At 46.1% G+C, this 13,108-nt stretch overlaps 1 protein-coding gene across 1 annotated transcript in view; it reads left to right on the top strand.

The window, feature by feature from the left end:
* LOC138528131 (olfactory receptor 51G2-like) overlaps window positions 1-13,108 on the top strand; it is a 102,981-nt gene that overhangs the window by 32,496 nt on the left and 57,377 nt on the right. Inside the window, exon 2 of the mRNA XM_069639583.1 lies at window positions 10,206-10,381. Within this exon, the coding sequence (XP_069495684.1) occupies window positions 10,206-10,381 (176 nt within the window). The remainder of the gene's footprint in view (window positions 1-10,205; window positions 10,382-13,108) is intronic.

The raw sequence follows: 13,108 nt of genomic DNA, 5'->3' as shown, positions 1-13,108 counted from the left end.
TATTCGCGTGTGGAACTTCCCGCGCACCCCTGAAATACACCCGCGCACCCCTGAAATACACGTAGCACGCTGGGAGACATGAGTGGGGGCCTGGTGGAGGGTGCCCCTGCACTGCTGGGGGGTGGGAAGGGTGGTAGACATGGGTGGGGGCCTGGTGGAGGCTTCCCCTGGTGGCTGGGGGGTGGGGGTGCAGGGGGACATGGGTGGGCGCCTGGTGGAGGCTTCCCCTAGTGGCTGGGGGGTGGGGGTGATAGGGGACATGAGTGGGGGCCTGGTGGAGGGTGCCCCTGCACTGCTGGGGGGTGGCGTGATAGGGGACATGAGTGGGGGCCTGGTGGAGGGTGCCCCTGCACTGCTGGGGGGTGGGGGTGGTGGGAGACATGAGTGGGGGCCTGGTGGAGGCTGCCCCTGGTGGCTGGGGGGTGGGGGTGGTGGTAGACATGGGTGGGGGCCTGGTGGAGGGTGCCCCTGGTGGCTGGGGGGTGGGGGTGCAGGGGGACATGAGCAGGTGTGCAGGGTAGTCCCCTGTTTTGTGGGCTGCCTGCAGGGGCCGTGGAGGGTGTACAGGGAACACCTGTGAGGACCCACCCAGCCTAATCGCGTGTGTAACTTCCCACGCACCCCTGTAATACACGTACCCAGCCAAATCGCGTGTGATAATTCCCGCGCACCCCTGTAATACACGTACCTGGCCAAATCGCGTGTGATAATTCCAGCGCACCCCTGTAATACACGTACCCAGCCAAATCGCGTGTAAAACTTCCCGTGTACCCCTGTAATACACCTACCCAGCCAAATCGCGTGTGATAATTCCCGCGTACCCCTGTAATACACGTGCCCTGGCTAATCGCGTGTAAAACTTCACGCGTACCCCTCTAATACACGTACCCTGGCCAATCGCGTGTTAAAATTCCCGCGTACCCCTGTAATACACGTACCCTGGCTAATCGCGTGTAAAACTTCCCGCTTTGCGTTCCTTGTTTGGCAGCCCTGTAAACTGGTCCAGGGTTAGCGCAGCCCTTTGCGATGATTTAGCGATTTTGATGGCTTTTCCTTGCGCGAGGGCGTTCTTGGGGGCGTTACTGGCGCTGCTGCAGGGTCGCTGCGATACTGTGCGCCACGGCTGGTTTGGGAGCCTAAAATCCATGAATACGCTGTGCGCGGAAATCGGTTTTAGCGCACGTGCCTGGCGCAGACAATCGCACGCGGACACTCTGCGCCAGCCGCTTGCGACACTTTTCTGCGAAATTCTATGAATTACCCAGTAAGTGTTTTCAGCTTTTTCTTGAAATCCACTGCTGTCGGAATAGCTCTGAGACAAAAAGGGAGCAAATTCCAAGCAGAAGGGCTCTGAACATTAAAGCTGTGCCCACCATCCTTAAACAGTTTGAATCTGGGCTGTACAAGTTTAAGTAGGTTCTGTGACCTGAGGGTTTGGACTGGGGCATACGGTTGAGGACGGGCTACCGGATATTTAGGAGCCAGATTGCGGAGACATTTGTGGGTCAGAGTAAGAATTTTATGTCTAATTCTGAGCTTCACTGGCAGCCAATATAAGACCCTCCTGGACACAGTAATATGAGTTTGTCTTGACAGACCAAAGACAGCCCAAACTGCTCCAGTCTGCAAAACCTGAAGAGAGGATATGTTAGACTGCGAACAACCACTCAAGAGTCTGTTGCAGTAGTCCAATCGAGAGTTAATGAGGACTGTAGCAAGTGTTGCTACATTTTCTTCTGTCAGAAATGGTCAGATGTTGCACAAAAGTTTGTTAATCAGGCCACAGGAGGATCTAGTCTGGGTGACATGCTGATCCATGGTGAGCCCAGCCTCCTAATCAACACCAAGAGTCTTGACCTTCTTAGCCACTGGAATCGTGGCGCGAAGAATGAGAAAGCTCTTATATTCAGGCGAGAGAGATTTCAATTTAGAGCTAGAAGTGACAATCAGAAGCTCAGTCTTCTTAGCATTCAGCGCAAGAGAATTGGTAGCCATCCAATTATGGATTGAACAATTCAGATTGGCCAGGTCCTCGGAGTAAGAACCAGAGTTTTATGACAACCAGGGTGTCATTTGCATAGTTGGCGTACTGAACACCCAGACTGTCAAGAAGTCTTAGAAAGGGGATGATACAAATGTTGAAGAGTGAGGGGGAGAGATATGACCCCTGCGGGACACCAAACGTAATCGGGGTAGGTTTGCAGAAAACCTCACCCACACTCACTCTGGCATTCCGAGGGCCCAGAAAATATGAAATCCATTGGGCTGCCTCAGATGAGCATTCAAATACAGAGCGGATTCTATTCTCTAGCAGAACGTGATCAACAAGATCAAAAGCAGAGGATAGGTCCAGCAGTATCAATACTGCTGGTTGCCCAAGATGAATACTCTGCAGCAGGTTTGCCTTAAGGTCTAGCATGACAGTTTCAGCGCCATACCCCTATCCAGACTAGTGTGCCAGAAGAACGTCATTCCCCTCAACAAAGTTCTGAAATTGGAAATAGGCCCCTTTATCCAACATGTTTAAAAGAAAGGGGACGTTTGTGATGGGGCGATAGTGATCCACCAAGAAGGGATTGAGATTCTCCTTTTTTAAAAGGGGGTGAGGTTAATAAATTTTGTGACCCATGGACAAAGAACATCCATACATTTAATGAAAAGACTAGATGGGCATATATCGCCCTGACAGGATGTGGGCTTCACACACAAAGTAATTTGTGAGATGGAGGTTTCAGAGCACGGGGTGAAGGAGATATAGATTCCTCCATGGTAATCCCTCTGCTTCTTTCCAGAGATCCTGTGGGGGATACTCAATTGACTGGTAGACACTAGCTCAATGTTCCAGTAGCACCTGTCAGGAGAGCTGTGAATAGTGGAATGGTAAGGGCATCTGTCAATATCAGGAGAACTAGAAGAGTTCTAGGTGAAATCAGTCTTCAAGACTTAAGTCCTAATAGACACTAGCCAGACCCTTCAAGCACTAGGTAACACAATCAGGCTGCCTTAGCCAAGCATAAGTAAAACCTTAGGCCCAAGGAGAAATCCAAAGGCCAAGGAGTCAGAAAGAGGCAGAGGGAAGGAGGATATTCCCCCTGTCCTACCTACAACATCTGTTGAGGCAGTTGGTAGTTAGTGTCCATAATCCAAGCTTGGAGGAAGGACCACCAGAAAATCGTGGATCCTATGGGACCCCTGAACTAATAGAACTACCCAGCTTTCTGGTAGAGGAGATTCCTAGGGGAGGGATTAGTATGGGCCAAGAAAGATAGAAACCATATTTAAAAGGCCTGTGGAGAAAGGCCTGCTTTCAATGTGAGGGTTCCCTCTCCAGTGAAGCAAAGGATACAGCAGGAAAGTGGGTTAGAATAAACGCATTAGTTACAACCCCTTTCTGACATAATACCATGAAATCTCTCTCCCCACATTACATCATCATGGTCTGACCAGCAGCTTTAGCTGTAAAATACAGGTTTAGACCCAATCTTATTTTGCTTAAAGATAGAACGAGGCAGTGCACAGCACTTCAAGGGCGACTGCAGTAGGAAATCATTTTCCTTCACTCTGATTGGCTCTCTGTTCACTCCCTTTTGGTTCAGTTGCTGTGTGCCTTGTTTAGTTATAAACAAACTTCTATGAGGCTTTGCTGAAATCTGTATTTTCTACCATGGAATTCTATTTTACACTATATTTTACTGCCAAAGTCTGCGCCTGGTGTTCTGGGCAAAATCGCCCCCCTCCCCCATTGGAACATTCCTCCCTCGTATTTCAACCTTGGCTTTTTAAGTCTGGACTCTGCACAGATTTGTTATTTCTGTGGTGCCAGCATTCTGCGCTTCTCTAAGAGTCTTGAGGCTTTTGTGTATCAAAAGGGTTACTGCAAGTTCCATTTTAGAAAAGATGGCTGCCTGTTACTGTTGCATCTCTACGTTAGTGAGCTACACTTGCATGCAGCTAGTGTTGCATTCAGCTTATACATTGCTTATGTTATGTTCTTCATGTATGAATGGTCTGTACATGTATTATTCTTCATGTATAAATGTGTGTTTGACCTAGTATCTTTGTTCCTTCATGGTGAGTGCATATTTGTTTCTGTCGTCTGTCGGATCATTCTGGCCATCTTTAGTTTACATCATATTCATCATTGACTGCACCTGCTTAGAATGTGGGCGATATGGTTGCCTCAGTGAGTAATGTTTCTCACCTTTACAATATTAAACCAGGGGAGGGCCAGGAACTATAGGTGACATGTTCATTTGTCCATCAATGGGGAGGGGCAATAGCTACAGATTACGCATTCAGCTGCCCCTCAACAAAAGTAGCCCATCAGAGTCCATCAGAGGAGACCTTGAGAGGTTGGAGGTTCCTCGGTTTGTGGGGCCCTTCCTCCTACAATTGGTGTTTGAATGTCCCCTGGTGGCTCCTCCTAATTCCAGGATACCACCAGAGTTGTCTAACATACATTCGTGCTGGCCCAAGATGGGGGTCCCAGGAAAAAAACACATTGTAGGGGGTTCCCTCCCTATTATCAGACTGACAGAAGTGAGACATGTGTTCAGTTACTCCAGGATTCACTTTTAGGAGTGGACTCATTTCTTCCAGAGACTAGGCCTAATTAGGTTAGCCATTTGACTCTGGAGACCTCAGGCAATAAGTTAAAACCAGTGGTTGCTGATCACAACACCATTTGTCTTTGAGACAACCCACAGAGAATGACTGCCAAGTCTGTCATTGTTGATACCTTATTGAGTGTCAGTACCATAGGTAGCTCATCTGCTGTACTCAGTAATGGTCAGATCCAGTGTAAGGAAGATGCAGTGACCTGTCACATGTCACTTAGCTGTCATCTACAGGAAAATAGTCTGAGAAGGAGACTTGTTCGATCTCTCATAATGTTTGAGAGGAGCCCTTAGTGAGCCCTGAGAATGAAGGGGGGCTTTCTCCTGTCAAACTTGTTTCCTAAATTCCTGAATACATGTGTGTGTAGTAGAAGTAGTAAAATAACTTTATTTCGGCATCTGCCATAAAAGCACAACATAACACACCACGTAAAATACAACATATAAAACCCAATAAAGCGATTAAAGCAAAAGGAAGCAATTCTATATAGCAGTTCAATGGCAGAGTATATTTATTTCTTAAGTGCCATACACTTTTTAGATAAAACAATTGTGTTTGAAGCACAGCACTGTTTTCAGTACTTACAAAAATGTAAGCGTCTTTTGTGCCATTGAAATGATACTTCCTGCCTCCCTGAAACTTGAGAACCATCTCCGATTCTGGAAACACCTCAACACCTTTCTCTTTGCTTCTGCCTTTTCTCCTCCTCTCCCTGCTGACCTCCTGGCTGAAACTGAATCTGCACTGGTTACCTGGCCACCCTCTGTTCTCAAGCCCAGGTCCCTCCCCCGCCAGTCACACACCTGCACTGCCTGCCTGGCAACCCTTGTGCTTGAGGACTGTTTCTGTATCCCTACAGTCCCACTACCATAACTTGACAGCTGATGTCTGCACTTACTTTTGCAGCTTCCCACCTGCTCACCGTTGCCTTGCCTTTTGTTATTAGTATATGCCATGAACTGTCCCTCCCCCATCCCCTGCACTTCCCCCTTCCCTCATCCCATGCACTTGCGCAATCTGAATTACATCTGGCCTATTAGGATCGTTGTCTGTCCTCCCTTTGTTCCCCCTCCCTTGCCTCGTCGCGCCTTGAAACACTTGTGGTAGGAGCGTTATAAATGCCATATCATATCATATCATTTTTATACGTTGGAACAAGACACTTAAGGTGCAGGCTCCAGTACAGGGGACATATAAACAGGAAATGAATAAGATCTTCAACACCACACCCACAAATTGTACACATGGTTGAGTCAACTCTGCCCCAAGAGCTGACAACCCATCGCAAGTGGGAGAATCCCTAACCTAGCTTTTAAAAACAAAGTACAAGCCTCCTTATCTGTGATGCAGGATTGGTATGTTCCTTGTCCCAATGATTGTTTCAGCTCAAAATATTTTGTTTCAATGCCTACCTAATCAATCTCCAAAATGTCTGCACTGTAGTGCCAGTCTTTATACTTTTTCTTAATGCACTCTCTCGATATCATATGATCTTGAAAATTGGAAGCATACCTTGGGGGGAAACCAAGTTTACTAATTATGCGAGACATATTTAAACCATGGTAATGTTCTAGCCCCATCTTGTGCAAGGATTTCCAAAAAGGATTCTCCATAGGTGCCGAGGGCAGGTGATGTACACAATTTATAGTAATACAGGAGGGGCGCAATCTGGCATCAAAAGCCACTCTGTCCACCTCAAGCTCTAGTTTTAAAGGGAGAGACAGAGCAGTTTTTGGTGCAGAAAGGAGCTCTTTTAGCACAATATTTTCCATTTGCTCCAATCTCCCAAGATCAGGGTCACACCAAATCTCTGCACCATTCATGGCAGGTAAATTGGCACAAGCCCTCAAGGCCTCCAGTGCAGAAAGCACTGCATGTCTGCCGTAATAGTGCTTAAAGCCCCACACAGCCGCACCTTGTTTTTATAGTTAAGTGTGGATTTTTCAATATGTTTCCCCCAGTGACCTCTTGCATCTCGGCGAACCCGCAGATAGTCATAAAATTCTACCCTCTCTAACATGTTACTCCCCAAACGGATTGAAGTAAATGAATTACCACCTCTCTTGGACCAGAGCATAACCTTAATTTCAAACCCAGCCTGACTGAAATTGAGTCAAATAGAGTAAGAGCTTTCTGAATACCGGTATCATCAGCATATAAAAGAATACCCATTTTCCTCCCTCCTAGCCTATGGGCATCCATGTCACACCATTCGATCTCCTCTTCTATCTGGTTTATATATAAACTGAAGAGGGTAGGAGCGATAACACTACCGTGCTTAACGCCCTTAGATACAGGGAAAGAATGGTCAAAACTTCATCGACAGGGGTATGCACATGTGTTTATGTAGGAACGTGCAAACCACGGATGGCCGCTAAGAGGTTAACAGGGACCCCTAGATGAAATAAATACTCCTGTAGCCTCGATATAGGGTTTGAATCAAAGGCTGCTCGCAGGTCAATAAAAACCAAAAAAAGATTTTGGTTTCTGAGCCTCATGTATTGGTCACAGATTAGGGACAGCCTAAAGATTTGATCCATTGGGCCAATACGTGGACGGAAATCTGCCTGCAGATCTAAGAGTACCTTTTTTGATGACTACCCATTTTCCTCCCTCCTAGCCTATGGGCATCCATGTCACACCATTCGATCTCCTCTTCTATCTGGTTTATATATAAACTGAAGAGGGTAGGAGCGATAACACTACCGTGCTTAACGCCCTTAGATACAGGGAAAGAATGGTCAAAACTTCATCGACAGGGGTATGCACATGTGTTTATGTAGGAACGTGCAAACCACGGATGGCCGCTAAGAGGTTAACAGGGACCCCTAGATGAAATAAATACTCCTGTAGCCTCGATATAGGGTTTGAATCAAAGGCTGCTCGCAGGTCAATAAAAACCAAAAAAAGATTTTGGTTTCTGAGCCTCATGTATTGGTCACAGATTAGGGACAGCCTAAAGATTTGATCCATTGGGCCAATACGTGGACGGAAATCTGCCTGCAGATCTAAGAGTACCTTTTTTGATGACATCCAATCCTCCAACCTATTTAAAAGAATGTTCCTATAGATCTTTGGGGCTACATTGATTAGGCAAATAGGTCTGTAATTTTGAGGATCGTTTTTACTCCCCTTTTTAAATACGGGGATTATGATAGCCCCACACCATGACTCAAGTACTAAGATGGGGCTTGTGATATTTGAAAATACATGCAGTAAAACAGGGTCCCATACTCCTACTTCCATGGTAAACAGCTACCTGGGTACTGAATCTGGCCCCAGCGCGTTTCCCCTTTTCATGTAAAAATTGCTTCCTTCACCTCCTCTAATGAGATGTCCAAAAGCATAATGTGACATCAGAGCCTCCCGTTACATGGGTTCTGTGAAAGTCAATGGCTGGGCACCAGAATCCTGATAGAGCTTGCTAAAATGTGAGTACCAAATGCCCTCTGGGAGTTTCATGAAATCCAAGTCGGATGACCAATTAATGTGCACCGAGACCAGCTTCCAAAAAAATCAAAGTATTTTTCCTTCTGACTACTAATTGGAGTTCCTCCCATTTATTTCTACAAAACATCTCCCTTTTTTCACCAAGTAGAATTTTATATTCACATCTAACCGATCTTAAATCCTCAGTACTCCTATGATCCATCAATTTCACAGTCTATAATAGTTCTGAACTCTTTTGGCAACACTCCTGATCAAACCACCCTGCTTGAGATAACATATTCCCAGACCTGGCTTGATTAAAATGGGATTCAGCAAGCAGGCCAACTGCTGCTAGAAAACACTAGGGGGTAAACCATCCCCTTCAGCAAAAGATCAAGGAGCGGCACCAATAGCGGCTTCAAATAGATGGTAATAATGAATACTTTGGGAATCAACCGTCCATTTTACAGTACGAATATCAGGTGATACAGATTGGACTAGAATTTTGGATCCTATAAGTGAGTTTTCAAAATATGACAACAGACCCTCATTCAGCCTGCCCCTTATCGACTTCCTTTCTGGAGTGCTGAACATATAGCTACTTATCTCTTCTGGTTGCAGAAGCCATGTCTCTTGGAGACAGATGATCTCTGAATTTTTCAGAAATTGCTGCCAATCCAAATCCTCTCTCTTACTCTTAAAGCCAGCTATGTTCCAGGATAAAAGTTTTACAGGGTCTGAGGGCATCAAAAAGGAGTAGCTGGATGGTGGTCTTGCCAAACGGTCCAGCTTATTTTGTCGAGAATCCCCCTGCACTGGCTCGCAAGCAGCGACCCCCAGAGTATACATGCCCCATTGAGGAGCAAGGATATCCATTCACTCAGAGTCCCAGGGGGGGGGGTATGTGACATGCAGCTGTAAACCACTTCAGTAGCACGCTTAGATGGGCAACCATGACTCAAGGCAGACACTTTGTTGAACTTGCTCTCTAGTTCAGACTTTGTAAGACCGATAATCATGGGGGGTTGAAGAGCATACTTACTTTGCCTGGCTTCATTTTTATTTGAAGCCATCTCAGCAAGTGTTAAAAGGTGTAGTGAGCTAGCTATCATGTAGATGACAGGTGGAGTATTTGGAATCTTGATACACTTCAATTCCTCTGTTTGAAAGGGCTGTTATACAGTTTAACACACAGGTGCAAAAGTATACATTAGAAAGACAAAAATGCACATTGCACCCACAACTAAACATACAGTCTGATAAAATCCTTGTCACTGTAAAAACCTTAAAAGATATATCAGACATACCCAAGATAGCACTCAGAGCCTTGATTAGAGTTCTCCTATATGAGTTACTGTTCCCTTGGACGAGAGCTTTGAAACAACAGATTTTGTTATGTTTTCTCCAGGGGGCTAAAATGTCTGGCCAATCAAGTTTGATGTCAGCTATCTTCTCGTTGTTCCTCATCGCTGACAGAGCAGCAGGGGTTAACTGTACAAGAGGTTTATGAGCCTTAGGCGGCTTATAAGGTAGGCCTGCATTGACCAACCTGTTATTGGCAGGGAGTCTAACAGAGGCAAGGTTGAATTTACTTGTAGCCAACACCGTATTGCCCCTAGAGTCACTTACTACGGGCTTTGCAGACTTCACAGATAATTGGATAGGGACTGTCGATCCAATAGTATTTTCCGAGACTACTTGAATGTCATCCCCTCGAAGGGAAATACAGTCATCTTTGGAGGTTTGTGGCTTATCGCACCAAATAGAGTCCTCACTTTTCTCTGTTTGGTGGACGACATCAGATGTTTTTTGCCTCACAGCCGCCACCACAATTGTTGTCAGAGAAGAGCATCGGCCTTCAGCCATATGGGCAATAGCATTCATTTTGTTTCACATTTCATGCATAAGAGGTACGCAGGTTAGATATTTCATCTTTAATGGATGACAGGGTGGATATCACATGTCTGAACCAAACTTCCACTTGCTGCATTTCTTCCTGGTTAGCGCTGTTTGGGGTTCCATTTGATATGCGATCGGCGGAGCCCTCAGATGAGCCTGAAAGTAAGAAGAAATTAAGCTGCTGAGTTTGCACATTATTCTGGAAAGAGTATGGAGACTCAGAATGTTGTCTTAACCCTTCTTTGCTTATCCGTTCATAGGCTTGGACAGCCTGTTGAGAGCCCAAAAAGCTGCCAACGCCTGGTGAGGCAGCCACGTGCCTCTGAACGTACTCTGGCGATCCTTGGGAGTGAAATAGGGAGCCCTTTTTGCAGCTGCCTGAAGTTGCTGAGGCATTACGAATCTGGGGGGTCAGAGGATGGTGTAGACCCTGACAGTAAATAGAAAGAGATTGGTGGTAAGGCACCTAGCAGACCCATAATAATCTAATCATACTTTTTTCTGGTATAGCTTTAAAAAAGACATTGGGTAAGTAAAAACGGGGAAGAAGCTGCCAGGTTACATATTGAGAGGGCGGCCTTTTGGTGGTGACCACTAGATCCAATGGTAGTGTTTGTGCATGCTGTCCATATAAAACAAACAATGATGAGGAGCCACTAGATGTGTGCATTGAGTTATTGTAAGAAAATTCCACTGTAATCCCAACAGAAAACCAGGTTTCTTGGTGTTGGAGTGTAAGTCACCGTAAGTAATGCTCAAGCGTTGAATTCAGACGTTCGGTTTGAGCAACCGTCTGTGGGTGGTATTCACTTGAGTACCTCCCATCAATACTCAAGGATGAGGTAAGAGACCTCCAGAATTGTGAGGTGAATTGAGACCCCCAATCCGATATGATGATGTCAGGGAGCACAAAGAACCTGAAGACATTCTTCAAGAACAGATTGGCAATCACAGGGCAGTTGGCAATCCTTGACAAGGAATAAACAAGGCCATCTTGGTCAAATAGTCAATGTCCCCCCATATTGTGTAGTAACCCCTGAGTACCGGGAGCTCCACTATAAAATCCATTGAGATCATGGTACAAGGATGACTTGGAACCGGAAGAGGTTGCAATAGACCCATAGGCTTAGCTGCAGCACTCTTATTCTGGGCACATATCGCACAGGAAGCAAAGTAATCTGTGATGTCTTAATGCATGGAGGGCAACCAGCACCAACGCCAAAGTAGCTTTATGGTCTTTCTCCGACCAGGGTGTGCAGCCAATAAGGAGTCATGACACCATTGCCAGGCGATACACCGTGTACTGGGATCTGGGATGTAGAACCGGCCATGGACATAAGGTAAGAATTGAACGACATCCATGTTGTAGATTGTGATTTCTGCAGGTTTACATCAGACCCATTCCTGGATCAATGATTTCAAAGAAGGCCGTAGGGTACAACAGCACCCAACCTAATGGGGAAGAAGGAGAGAACCGTCCCAACCACATTTTGAGGATACACCATGTAAACGTGAGAGAGCATCAGCCTTGCAATGCAATGAACCAGGGTGGTAAGTGAGACGAAATTAAACATAGAAAAGAATTCATGCTATCTGGCATCCGTCAAATGCACTATGATGGGCTATAGTGCATTTGACGGATTGGAATGCCAATACATTTCGGTGGTCAGTATAGACTTGTACCAGGTTGGCCGTTCCAGAAGATGGTGTCTCCAGACCATGAAAGCATCACACACAGCCAATAACTCTTGCTCACTGATGGTGTAATTCTGCTCATATTTTGTTAGCTTCCTATAGCTTCCTAGAGAGGTATGCCACTGGGTGCAGGAGACCTGAATGAGCACGTAGATGGGATAGGACTGCCCCTACAGCCACGTTTGAGGCATCAGCTTCTATGTAGAAAGGCTGAGTGGAATCTGGGTGTTGCAGCACAGGTGCTGTCGTTAAGTCCACCTTGAGAGTGTCATAAGCCTGTTGTGATTCCCTACTCCAGGCAACGGACCGTTTACTGCTGGTAAGAGCTGTTAAGGGGCAACAGTCGCAGAAAAAGAAAGAATAAATCGTCTATTGAAATTAGCAAACCCACGAACGATTGCAAGGGTTTCAGAGTAACAGGAACTGGCCAGTCCAAAACATCTTTCACTTTTGACTGACTCATCTTAACCCCCTCACTGGTGATATCATAGCCTAAGAACTCCACTTTGGAGGCATGAAATATGCACTTTTCAAGTTTTGCATATAAGTGGTTCTCCCGTAAACATTGCAAGACTGCTGAAACATGTTTCAAAAGAGCCACATAGGAAGGAGAGTATATCAATATGTCATCTAAATAAACTATGAGACAGTGATAAAGCATGTCCCGGAACACATCGTTCATGAAGTTTTGGAACATTGCAAGGGTGTTACATAACCCAAGGCATGACCCGATACTCACATAGACCATATCTGGTTTTGAAGGTGGTCTTCCACGCGCGCTAACAACATGTATTCATGGAATTGAACAGAGCTCTCCTGCATGAAGAAAAAGACGCGCTAATCCGGAAATACCTCCGCCAAGCGAAAGCAGGCGTAAGCGTCACTGCCCATCAAAAACAATGCATAAAAAGCGTGCACCAACATAAACGCGCGTATACAGTTACGATGAATGTCTAATGTTTTGCAGCAGTGATTGCGGGACACCACAGGAGGAGGAGGATAGCCAGGGTGAGCATTTTGCTACCCAGGACCAGTCTTTCTGGGATGCCTGATTACCAGGTCTATGGCAGGTATAGGTGTCCACCCCATATCATACTAGACCTGATCACAGAGTGGGAAGATAACCTCACATCACCAACCCTGTGCTCCCAAGCACTGTGCCCCTTGGAAAAGGTTTCTTGGCCACTGGGTCATTTCAGCGGACAACTGCCATTGTCGGGGGCATTTCACAGGCCACACAGTCACGCCGCCTACACCAGGTTTTGGCAATCATGACTGCACGCCCTCACTCCACAGGCACATATACATGCCCAGAACACCTGCAGAAAAGCAGGCCATGGTCCAGGACTTTTACAGGGTGACGCACTTCCCTAATGTGCTTGGTGCCATCGATTGCATCCATGTGGCCATATATCCACCTAGGGCTACAGAACACATCTATCGCAATCACAAGCACTGGCATTCCATC

Source organism: Ambystoma mexicanum, chromosome 7q (genome assembly GCF_040938575.1).
Source record: "Ambystoma mexicanum isolate Mex_15411 chromosome 7q, UKY_AmexF1_1, whole genome shotgun sequence".
Taxonomy (NCBI): domain Eukaryota; kingdom Metazoa; phylum Chordata; class Amphibia; order Caudata; family Ambystomatidae; genus Ambystoma; species Ambystoma mexicanum.
The sequence above is the reverse complement of the archived record's forward strand: the minus strand, read 5'-3'. Positions and strand labels throughout refer to the sequence as shown.